Source organism: Perca flavescens, chromosome 19, assembly GCF_004354835.1.
Source record: "Perca flavescens isolate YP-PL-M2 chromosome 19, PFLA_1.0, whole genome shotgun sequence".
Lineage (NCBI taxonomy): Eukaryota > Metazoa > Chordata > Actinopteri > Perciformes > Percidae > Perca > Perca flavescens.
The window spans coordinates 20,209,135-20,221,802 of record NC_041349.1 but is presented as its reverse complement, the minus strand read 5'-3'; the positions used below and the strand labels follow the sequence as shown (position 1 = coordinate 20,221,802).

General features: G+C 39.3%; 1 protein-coding gene across 4 annotated transcripts in view; it reads left to right on the top strand.

The window, feature by feature from the left end:
- Positions 1-12,668, top strand: part of LOC114545781 (ELAV like neuron-specific RNA binding protein 2) — a 50,738-nt gene that overhangs the window by 26,888 nt on the left and 11,182 nt on the right. For 3 of the 4 annotated variants that reach the window (XM_028564303.1, XM_028564302.1, XM_028564300.1), the window contains 2 exons: positions 813-1,056; positions 8,301-8,404. In XM_028564303.1, the coding sequence (XP_028420104.1) occupies positions 828-1,056; positions 8,301-8,404 (333 nt within the window). In that variant the 5' untranslated portion in view covers positions 813-827. The remainder of the gene's footprint in view (positions 1-812; positions 1,057-8,300; positions 8,405-12,668) is intronic. The other variant, XM_028564301.1, reaches the window with a different exon arrangement.

Sequence of the window (12,668 nt, the reverse complement as noted above, 5' to 3'; positions counted from 1 at the left end):
GTTAAGAAAGGGTGACTTTTCATACATTAACTTGTTGCTGGTTGCCTTAACTGATTAGCACATCATTTAAGGCTTGTCTGATGCATAGGCTATAGGCTTTGTGTACTGTATCTACTTTATTTCGCCGGATTACGTTTCACTTCTGCTACATTTAGGCCTGACCTTGAAAGATATATTTAAACATGCCCCTTACCAAATTGAATATTGCTTAAAGGTCCCATGGCATGAAAATTTGAGAGAGAGAGAGAGAGAGAGAGAGAGAGAGAGAGAGAGAGAGAGAGAGAGAGAGAGAGAGAGAGAGAGAGAGAGAGAGAGAGAGACAAACGAGCAAAGTGGCAGTTGGTCAAGGCCTCCCTCCCCAATTGCTACGGACACAGAAGGCACATACTAAGGAAAGCTCATTGTGGGACTGGAAAGGCTGACATTTGGGAAAGAGACTTTAGATACATTATTAGGGGACCACTGAGGTCTATATAAAAGCATCCAAAGAGCACCATGTCATGGGACCTTTAATCAATTGTTGAGCTTCTGACGCATTAATAGACAGTCGCATTATTTTCTCGGTCGAAAGTCTCTTCTGTTTGCCAAGAAACAAAAGCTGCAATCATGAATAGCTTAGAGGGAATTCATTGTACAGTCATGTACCGTAATGGCCTGTAAGGTTAGTTCCACTATGTTGCACTCAATAAATGACATCTCAATTAGTCAGTAAATTAAAAAATGTGTCAGATTGTTCTTTTTTAATTATTTATTGGTGTTTTAATGTCTGATTTACAATTGTTTTTGACTTGATTTTTTTTTTTTCTCTTTAGCAGGTTATTGCTGCCATGGAAACACAGCTGTCCAATGGGCCAACTTGCAACAACACAAGCAACGGCCCCTCAACAATCTCAAACAACTGCTCCTCACCTGTAGAGTCAGGGAGCATAGAGGACAGTAAAACCAACTTGATAGTCAACTATCTGCCTCAGAACATGACCCAAGAAGAGCTGAAGAGTTTGTTTGGGAGCATCGGAGAAATTGAGTCCTGTAAACTAGTTCGAGACAAAATAACAGGTAACGCAACGGTTTTCATTTCTATGACAGGGTAATAGCTCAGGCCCAACAGATACTATGTGCTCTAAATGTATTGGCTGCAACTATGTGCATTTGAAAATTAGATTATTTTAAATTGAATATAAAATAGACCTAATGTAAGTTGAAAGTAATTTAAAAAAAAATTGTGAAATTTTACAAAAATGTTTTTCCTCACTAACATCAACATTGAACCCAAAACTTCTATCAGTGTGGCCCTACTAATATTGTTTATGCCAAAAGCTTTTCTGTATTTCAGCAGAGGCATGCGTTTTGAAAGTCAGCCAGTTATTTTGCATCTCATTATGGAGAATATCAGGCACTGCCTTTACATAGTAGTAGGGCTGTCGTGATTACGTCAAGCTTACCACGGCTTAACCACTGTTAACTATTTTTGGCGTTTTTCCATTACATGGTACCTGCTCGCCTCGACTCTGCGCGCTGTGCGTCCCTTTTCATGGCAGATTTTAGTACCGCCTCAGCGTGGCTGGTCGTCATAGCGACTGCCGTGGCTTGGTAGCGTTGAATTTCCCCCGACTCATTTTCTGGTTCTCCTTCTCCATAAACAACATGAAATCAATGAGAGTTAACTTTTCCTGCTCCAGATTTCCCACCGTGGTCAGAAAGAACAGTGCAGACACTTTGTTTAACTTACTATATGACTATAGTCACTACTCGCTGCGGAGCTAATCGCCGGCACTCTCTCACTTCTCCCTCGCTCACCAGCTACACAGACACACACGGCGACTCGACACACACACCAGCGCACAAGTATAAACATCAGGCCACTTGTATGCTACGGAGAAAGCTCTGCGTGGAGCCTCCGGCAGCAAAAAAACACAGCTGGCTAATATATTTAAAAATGCCGTCTGTTGCTAGCAATGCAGTGATCAGTGATGATTCTTTCCGACCAATCTGTAGCCTGCAGGGTTTCACGTCACCTTCTCGGCTCGCCTCAGCTCGCTTGGAACCTCGACTGAGGAGGTACTAAAAAAAGTACCTGTTAGCAGGTACCAGGTACTTTTTTTTTTTTGTAATGGAAAACCAAAAAAGGCGAGTAGGTAGATTACTTTTTATGGCGGAAACCATACTACTTCAGAAATTTGTACGGTAGAAAATCAATACTATGACAGCCCTACATTGTAGCAATTATAAAACCTACCAAGCAGCAACATAAGGACTGGTTTTAATTTATGGAAGGAATGTAGATGACAGAGTTTCACACTGAAATCACAACTGTTGGATTTGGTCATAAAAAATATCCTTAGTTGAGTGACAAGATATTTCAAATGAAATTAGGTTGGAGGGCAGGCGGGCAGTTATTGAGAAGCACTGTTTAACTAAGAGGCTATTACTAATTATGGTTTTTCTTTATTCTGAGACTCCAAGGTAGTCAACTTCATTAAATTAACATGGAAGATGTGCACCTAACCACAATTGGCTTTGAAATATTAACCCTAGAGAACGGAGATCCCGTGGTGGACGCTACAGGTTTGCGGGAGATCGTTTACATGATCCTGTTTAAATCGATGACCCTCTGGGCCTCCAAATCTAATTTTGCAGAAATCAGCCACTAGGGGACACTAAGTACAAAATTTATATCTCATGAACGGCTAATCCGATTTTTATGAAATTTCGAGGGTACCATCTAGTGCCACTCCTGAGGCCATGCCTACGGTGGGGTACTGATTCATCAAAGTGGGTGTGGCCTATGGAACCCAGGTTTGGATTCACCACTTACACTGATGTGAGCAACTTCAAATTTACAGTGTAGATGTACATGGTTCATGGACCTCACATAGCAAAATTACACATATGGACCTCTAGGTGGCGCTATAATGACGTAAAACATGTTTTTGCCTATAACTCCAAAACCTCCAAAAAGTTCAAAGGGTTAATGTTTAATATTTCCCAATGCTCATGTACTGTATAGTTGACCATTTGTCTTAGCATGGTTGCCAAATATTTAATTTAAAATAATAATTGTTTCTCTGGTTGCTTCTATAGTCCTTTAGGCTTTCTCTAAGAATAATTTCTATTAAAGGTGCATTTGTAGTAAAAATAACTTCTTTAAAGATAAAACTAAATTGTAGCTCAGTTGGAGTGTCACTGTATAAGTGCTCAAAATGGCAGCAAGAGTTCCACAGACCATGCACCGAGATTAGTGTATTTGTGAGGATGGATGTTGTAGGGAGCTCATTATGCATTTACTGAATTTAGTCTTTTGGCATGCAGCGATGATGAAAACTGTCTATAAATGCACTTATGTAGCCATGCGTAGAAGAAATGCATTTGTTTGTTGGTGTGTGAAATGGGTTGAGCTGAATTGACAAGTGATCCTCGTTTAAAATCAGTGTCGAGCACAGTCTGCTTGGGTGATTGAACATAAACATGTTTGATGGTTTACATATTTAGCAGAGCAAGTCTGAGCGTAGCTCTCTAAATAATTTTTAAGGGCAAGGAAATAAATGAAACGAGTTGTTTGAAATCAGCCTGCCCTGGGTGAAAAGGACTTGAGGCAATACTACATGTCCCCATAAAGTGGGGCTGTTTAATTTAAGATTTAGCAAGTAACATAAGTAAACCTTTTTGTGGTTTGACCAAGGAAACAATTTGCTGTAGGGCCCCTGATGACTCAATCAAGTTTCGTCTTTTAGGTGACCTGTAAACAAAATAAATGCAAACATTGATAGATGAACAAAACTGTTACCAAAGCGTGGGTTCCTTTATGGTGCCATATCTATGCCTTCTTGTTACTTTGTAGGCACCGGTAATTTCAAGTTTTCATTAAAAGCGGAGTAGATCCAACCAGACTGATTTAACATTAAAGGGAGAGCAAGTCTACATGGTCAGTTTAGATTTTTAGATGTTTTTAATATATGGAACTCTAATGCATGTCTAACTAGATGATATTTTGTTTGCATACAGGTTTGGACAACAAAATTTGAAGGAAAACTTTCTTTGTAATGATCTATTAAATTAATCTATTTTAAGAAATTTGCTACCCTCGACATTAGAATTGGTACATTTTATTTCATTTTTAAGTAAACAGTTCTTTTTAAAAGTAATGTTTTAAACATGGCAGTAATCATTGCTTGAAAGGAACATCTATTTCTCTAAGGTATCTTCCCCTGCTACCTTGAATGGTATAGTAACTGTGTCAGTTGTTGACTTTGCTTTTCCTCTGCCTTAATTCAGCTATCTTGTTATAGACAATCTGAACTGTCGATTTGATTAAAACTGGTTGCTAGATCTGTTTGTCTGTCAAAAATTTTAATCACGATTTTTTTTTTTTTAGCTTAGAATTTGATATCACGATTCTCTGCCACAATTTTTTTTTTCTCAAGTGTAATGTTTATTCCACACATGAACCATGAAAAAACAAAACAAATTGGCAGTACCAAACAGATTTTTTTTTGGCACCTATAGCACACAAGCCTGTAAACATAGAGGCTTCCATGAATAAAGAAAATAAAAGGCAATAACTGGCCATTTAAGTACAGTAGGCTACCAAAAATAGTTACATATAACACATTGAACTAAATATGGCCCTAATACAAGCTCTACATGAACTCCTTGAACATGCCTTTACATAATTAAAACATGTCAATCAACATGCTGCAGCTTCAGTCTCTAAGAAAATGGAGTTTGTCTATTGCCAGTTTTAAGTACAGTATCAAAACAGAATGACTTCTTAGCACACTCTTTAACTGCTTGCCTTTCGTTTATTCAGCTGTCCTATCAAAAATAAAGCCAACCCCCCTTTACACCTTTTACAAAAGGAAACCGGTAATGATGAGTATATAATTACACAATCATCACTTTGTTTTCAGAATGAGAGCTTCTGTTAGATTGGATTAGAGATGACCGTTGCACCGGCATCTTTAGTGAAACTTAAGTGTGTAGATAGGGTCGGTTTACAGCACATAGCATCAGTGGTAGTCTGATTAGGATTAATTAGTCATACAAAAACAAATTGCTTTTTATTTATTTTTTTTATTAAGAAATGCAAATGTAGCCAGCTGAAAAGGGTGAGTTGTTAGATTTCTGGTTGGCATTAGATAACCTTTAAACGGCACAGTTAAGTTTGGCAAATGTCTCCTAGGCAAATGTATAAACAGCACTGACATTAACAAATTCAAACTTGTTTTGTTTAGGACTGCAGTTCTGATGCCATTATTGCTTTTTAGTGCCAAATTTACTGTATCTCAATTTCAGTGTCAGTGGTGTTTGGTCAAATTTGCAATATTTAGGGTCTAAATCACAGGACTGGGTCAATAGAAGATCGATCGCTGCTGTTGAGCAGTAGTTTTTGTCAATGCAGGCATTTATAAGGCATCCATTTGATTATACAAGTTGCGATATGGATTCATATTTGATGACCAGCTTTTATCAACAGTAACTGACCAGCAGGCTATTTCAAATTGAGAAGTTAAGCTAGTATTTTCTTCTTTTTTACCATTAAAAACTTGAATAGAGGTGGGAAAAACTTCTTCAAACTCTATTTGAGAAAAATTAGGCCCTTAATGTTATTCAAAGCCTCAAGTCATTTATCAGGAATGATGCTCTGATTTCAATTTCAGCTCTACATAAAACCCTATACCCTCCAGACTGTGTTGCTTTTGTCTCTCCCTTGGCCCTGTGGAAATGGATTTAAGCCAGCCTACATCTGTGTACTGGTGCTACATCAGATGTTAAGTAATCACCAGAGAGATGCATGCTTCCTCTTTGCTTTTAATGTTCTCGCCTTGGCTGCTGCAGCTGCTGCAGCAGCTTAGTCTTTGTGTCATTTTCCTCCCACTATGGGCAGCGCTAGTCTTTTACTGGAAGCAGGGTGCAGTTTTCTGTTTGAAAGTGCATCACAGCATGTCTCCTCTACTCCTTAATGACAGCTGAAAGTGAGCAAGATGTTTATAATAGGAACATGTAAAGGCCTCGCAGTCAAAGCAACTTCTTAGACATTCCATATGAAGACATCACTATGGTAGGGGGTAGGGGGTGCCCACATACAGCATGTACAGTAGAACACCGTAAAGCAGGCAATTTGCCCACCAGCCTTAAGTAAAAGTGTCCTTTCACCAGCTCATTTCAAAGGCTCTGCATTTTTCTTCAGGCTATAAACGTCCCTGAGATGCAATGTGAAATTAAGTTTATGAACTTCACTTGATCACAACACCCCATGAGAGCAGTGACTCATGGTGGTAAGACAGATCAAGCCAGTATGGATGCATATAGGGTGTTTAGATGTGTAAGCTAGCAATGCTGCAAGCAATATTTTCCTTACTAATACACCAATGTGTTCTTATTTTAACATACAAAATTTATATCAAATTGTATGTTGTCACTGTCACATACACAAATGTGTATATTTCATAGTCTTAACTGTCTACAACATGTAAAAGCTGATGTAGTTAATATGACAACCTCAGAAACTCATTTGAAGAGTCTGATTAAAAAATTCTTTGAGTTATGTAATTGATGGACAAGTATTGACCTCTCTTGTGGATTCATTCATCTCTCTGAACATGTCTTGTGCTTAAATATAATAGTCGATAGTTATGTGAAAATGTTAAGCTGATTTAATATCATAAAGTTTAAGATACAACAGTTGCTTATAGGGCTGCAACTAACGATTATTTTAATAATCGATTAATCTGTCGATCATTTTTTTCAATTAATCGATGAATCAGATAAAAAACATTAATTTACATAAACTCAATGCATACATACTTATTGTTTTAGTTAATAGTTGTGTAAAGGTAAGTAACCTAAATAGCAGATACAGACAAGACAGACAGACAGACAGACAGACAGACAGAAAGACAGACACACACACAAACACTTATTCATTAAATTATTACCATCATTGTAGTAAGTGCAAGTTAAGTTTGTTTATACACCACACACTATTTGTCAACAATAACTGATATGGGACAAAGCACATAATATACATAACAGATTGAAAAATTAATGGGCCAAAAAAGGCGAGTGAATAAAACCGTGTCTTTAGTCTTGCAAAGTATACCACCCCTGCTTTATTACGGTTATTACCGAGCGAACGCTAGCTTGTCATTCTAGTCTGCTGGATAACGAGTAAACGGCAGCACCAGAAGAGCTACTGGAGGGACGGTACGTTCCTCACTTCAGAACGGAACAGAAGTAGGATAGTGTAGGTGACTAGTGACTTTACCCTGCTGTTGAACTTCCTCCTCATCACGGACTCCAACATGTTTACGTTTTAGGTGCGGACTCATCACCGTGGTGCGCCCGTGCCATGCCGTGTCGCTTTTGCTTATCTTGCAATTAACACGTTTTTGATTTATTTAGTGTGAAATGCTCCCACACCTTGGATGACTTATATTAGGTCGTACTGATTTCTCTGCCTCCGCCGAGTGTTTCAGAACGTTACGGGTCTCTCCGGTCTCTCTCCGTATTTCCTCTACCCCCGCTCTGCTCTTTTTTTCCTTTTCTTTCGCTCTGCGCTGCTCCTCTCTGCTCCTCTCTGCGCTCAACTCAATTTTTTTTTTTAATCTCCGCGACTACGTTGCCTAATAGTTGCGCGACACAACGAATCAATAATTAAATTCGTTGCCAACTTTTTTAGTAATAGAATTTTATCGATTTTATCGATTTTTTTTTTTTTTTTTTTTTTTGCAGCCCTAGTTGCTTATGTACTGTATTAATATGCTGAAGCTGCTTGAGCTGGTGAACTTGACCGGCAGTGGAATTGCAGAGAGACCCAGCAGTGTGGGTGGAGGAAATTGAATTGCCTCTGTGCACATAAAGAGTGGGTGTCAATCTATTGTACATTTTAGAGATAAACTGTAGAGGGAGGGGAACACATTGAGCCTTAGCTACTGCACTGTGTCAGAGATGAGTTGGTGTGAAAGCAGAGCAATTGCTTGTCGTTTTTAATCTAAGACATGTTGGTCAAAGAGTTGGTTTGATAATTTACTATAGGTTGTAAGCCAAATAGATGTTGGAAATGGGCCTGTGACCTCCTGTGTTCTTCATGCTCTGCCAAATAATAGACTGACTGTTCATCTGTTTGTCCTAGTATTACTGACACTTGCATTTGAGTAAAACTGCATTGATGCCATTCACAATGATTCAGAAAATGCAGTTATGTCCATATTTAGTTGTATTGTTGTGTTTGTATTTAGCAGTCACTTTTCAGTTTCTATTAAATGTGACACTAAATGTATTTTCTGGTCTTGTGATTGAAGGGCAGAGCCTAGGCTATGGATTTGTGAATTACGTGGACCCGAAGGATGCAGAAAAAGCCATCAATACCTTAAATGGCTTGAGACTTCAGACCAAAACCATCAAGGTAAAATGTCATGCATGAATTTTTTTTTTTTTTTTTTTCTTCACAAACGGGCATTGACATGTTGAATCTTATCTCCAATAAGCTACCCTATCAGTCATATTCAACTTACAGAAATCAGTTACCGTTAATGTCTGGTTGCAAAAATCCAAGATAGACAGTTTGTCTAGCTCTCTGGGTTGGAGTCAAAGCATAATGAGGCTGGAGAAATGTGGGGTGGAAAGGGAGAGCCTATTGTTAATCTGGGCACATGCGGCTTTGCCTGAACCTCAAGTAGAGCAGAACTGTTTCTATGGTTGCATGTGCTGTAGCGCTGCTCTATGCCTTTACAGGGAGGTGGCTGCCATTAGCATTCATCAGGCAACGTAGCAGTCAATGTGCTGGTGGAAAAACTCATTTGCTTCATATAGTGCTGCAGGATTTGTGGATGGAGCCAGATTATCAAATGTGATATATTTTTTACAGTGGTCTTACTAGGAGCTAGCCAGATCCCTTCTCACACCGGGCAGAGGGTTACTCATTAAAATGTCTGTGGGCAAAAATACATATTGTGATAGAAAATTCATGTTTGAATTGCACCAAATTTCTACTTGTGCGCTTGATTATTTCTGTACTAACATTTAAATATTATATTGACAGTTGAAGATAGTGTTATGAGCCATACCGCTTCATTCCCTTGAATCCAACTGAATACGTCTTTTTCTCCACCTCGCTTTCTCAGTTCGAGAGAGAGAGAGAGCTCACACCCAAAATTTTCTAGCTGCTCTGTCAGAAGTGCAAATAAACCCCAGTGAGGTAGAGGAATATACTTTGCAAATATTAGCATCAAATGAAGTGTAAAGTTAAGACTGGACGGCAGGGATGAGAAGCGAGGGAGTTGCCTGGCTGTGGTCAGGGAGCTTGAGCTTTCACGTTCACTTTGTCAGCCATCCCTTCAGGGCAGAAACACCGCTAGTTTTGTGATTGGGTGACCAAGTGAAGTTTTTATTGATCTGAGAACACAGAAAGGAATGTATTTTTGTTTGATTAAAGTGAGTTTTTGAAGCAGATGACCAGATTACTGAGCAATAATCCAAGTGGCAGATAACTAAAGAGCAAACAAGTTTCCTTAGCAAAAAAGAGGGTAGAAATGGTGAGCATTTCTTTGTGTTGGCAACTGCTCTGCCCATCTTAGAAACCATATAGTCAATGTGATTGGACCACGACAATGCACTATCAAGCCGTAGTCCTAGAAGCTTAACTTTATTTACTTGTTTTATAGATTGACCTGCAACTTCAAGATTCATTTCAGGCCCATGTGCTAACTTATGTTTAGAGCCAAATATCATGCAGACAGTTTTGATGCATTAAGCACAAGTTTGTTTGTTTTTATCCAATTAACTGCAATGTTGAACTCGCTAGATAGAACCTGACTAAGATCAGAGCATGTGGATGCGGCATAAGGGAGGGTAGAATCATCAGCATACATTGTCAAACTTACTTGCCCAATTGCAAGTGGCAGATCATTGGTAAAAATAGCAAAAAGAAGAGGCCCAAGGCAACTCAGCCCGTTTGAAAAAGTGCCATTGTAATATACTCTCTGATCTACCGGATAGGTAACTTCTTAACCACAAAATACCTGAGTGTTTAAAACTATAACAAATAAGTTTACCAATCAAGAGATCTTGATCAATCACATCAAACGCATCACTGAAATCTAGCATAACTGTGCCCACAGTATGATTAACAGCGATTCTTGTTTGTTGAAATATTAATTGAGATTGTCCGGAGGTATTAGCCATAGACAAGAGCCGATTCTTCAGAGGGCAATTCTCAGATAACCAATCAATATTCAGGTCTCCTAGTAGATAACAATTCTCTAGTTTCCTCTGTAGCCCTATCCAACATGGCACACAAGCAGTCAAAGTTCTGTATTGTAGAGCTTGGAGCACTGTAACAACAGGGGATCAAAATAGGCTTCAAGTGCGGCAGTGGCACCTGAAGCCATATAGTCTCACTGTCGTGTAGGTTAAGGTCATAGCGTTTTTTTTACTGGAAACTGGTCACATATAAAAATTGCCACTCCTCCACCAAACCGGTTTCTATCCTTTCTGTATACAGAAAAGCAATTCAAAGCCACCTCTGAATCTTCAAATGAACAGTCCAAATGAGTCTCTGAAACAGCCAGAACGTCAACCATATTAGACTGCAAAAAAGAGGGAGAGTTCATACATTTTATTTCTAAGGCTGCAGATGTTAATATGTGCAAATACTAAGCCTTTAGGTAGTTGGTTAATAGACATGTTCAGATGATTTTGTGTAACCAGCAACTACACTCACCTAAAAGATTATAGGAACACCTGTTCAATTTAATTGTTAATTTAATTGTTAATGCAATTATCTAATCAACCAATCACATGGCAGCTGCTTCAATGCATTTAGGGGTGTGGTCCTGGTCAAGACAATCTCCTGAACTCCAAACTGAATGTCAGAATGGGAAAGAAAGGTGATCTAAGCAACTGAGCGTGGCATGGTTGTTGGTGCCAGACAGGCTGGTCTGAGTATTTCCCAATCTGCTCAGTTACTGGGATTTTCACGCACAACCATTTCTAGGGTTTAAAAAAGAATGGTCTGAAAAAGGAAAAACATCCAGTATGCTGCAGTCATGTGGGCGAAAATGTGTGTTGTGAAGCCACAACACACACAACCTTGAGGCGGATGGGCTACACCAGCAGAAGACTCCACCGGGTACCACTCATCTCCACTAAAAATTGAAAAATGAGGCTACAATTTGCATGAGCTCACCAAAATTGGACAGTTGAATACTGGAAAAATGTTGCCTGGTCTGATGAGTCTTGATTTCTGTTGAGACATTCAGATGGTAGAGTCAGAATTTGGCGTAAACAGAATGAGAACATGGATCCGTCATGCCTTGTTACCACTGTGCTGGCTGGTGGTGTAATGGTGGGGGGGATGCTATCCTATCAATATGGGCTAACATTTCTAAAAGATGCTTCCAGCACCTTGTTGAATCAATGCCACAAAGAATTAAGGCAGTTCTGAAGGCAAAAGGGGGTCAAACACTGTATTAGTATGGTGTTCCTAATAATCCTTTAGGTGAGTGTATAATCAGTGGGTACATATGGACTAACTTTATGAACTGCTGGGTCCGTCTGTGGGTTTCTTTTCTTTGGAAGGCTGGGCGGACATCTCCACGCTCCCATGCGGCTTTCAGCTCCGGTAAAAGCTCCTTGCGTTTTTGGCCAACTTCTTCCGGATAGTATTCGTTGATTAATACATTTGATCCTTTTAGGTTCTTTGCGCTTTCCGTGACAGCAGTTTTGTCCTTGAATTTAAGGAACTGGGCAACAATCGCTCTGGATCTAGTAGTGTGCTTCTGTGCCCCAGGCCGTCCGGTTCTGTGAACATGTTTCAACTCGATCCCTGAGTTCTGCAGCTTATCTGAGAGGAGTTCACGTACTTTTGTCTCGGTTTCTGTCTAGCTCTCATTACTTGACTCGTGTACTCCATCAATCACAATGTTTTTTCGCCACTGTCCCTCTAAGTAGTTGTAACATCAGATCTCAGTTCTGAGTGCTCTCTGGCAGATTCTTTCCTCAGCCCGTAGTTCGTCTTTTTGTTTATAATGAAGGCTCTCGCATAATCCACTTCTCTCGTAATTTTTTCCAATCTCTTGTTTGCTTCAGTCATTATCTTTAAAATGTTTTCATAGTTACACTCCTGTTAATCCAACAGATCTTTATAAAACAATTAGTTCCATAAGCTCCCGGACTTGAGATAGAGAAACATAGTCCTCGTCTCCCTTTCAGTGCCATTGTAGACAACACGTCTGCGTGGAGCGTTCACAAGCGAAGTTCTTTCAAAATAAGAGATACTACTTGACTTGGCAAACAACTCTTGTTTACTAAACATACACTTTCATGGAGTCAGTAGCCCCCAAAAAACACATTGCAGAAATGTCAAACAAGGTCAAATATCCGAAATTTTTTAAAATGTATGGAAACCACGCAGCAAACGAGTTTGGTATGTTTTCATAAGAGGTCTGTACAGTCTTTACACTGTACAATCAGTACATTACATATTATGGTTGCATGCCAGTTTGTAAGAAATCCTACGTTAGCAGTTAGCTTGTATTCGCATGGTGGCATTGGCACCAGTCAGGATCACTTCACCGGCTATGTCTAAACTGTTTTTGCGAGTAACTAACTTGAGTAACGTTACTCTATATAATTTGTGTGCACATGAATGTTGAAATGAATGAAAATGA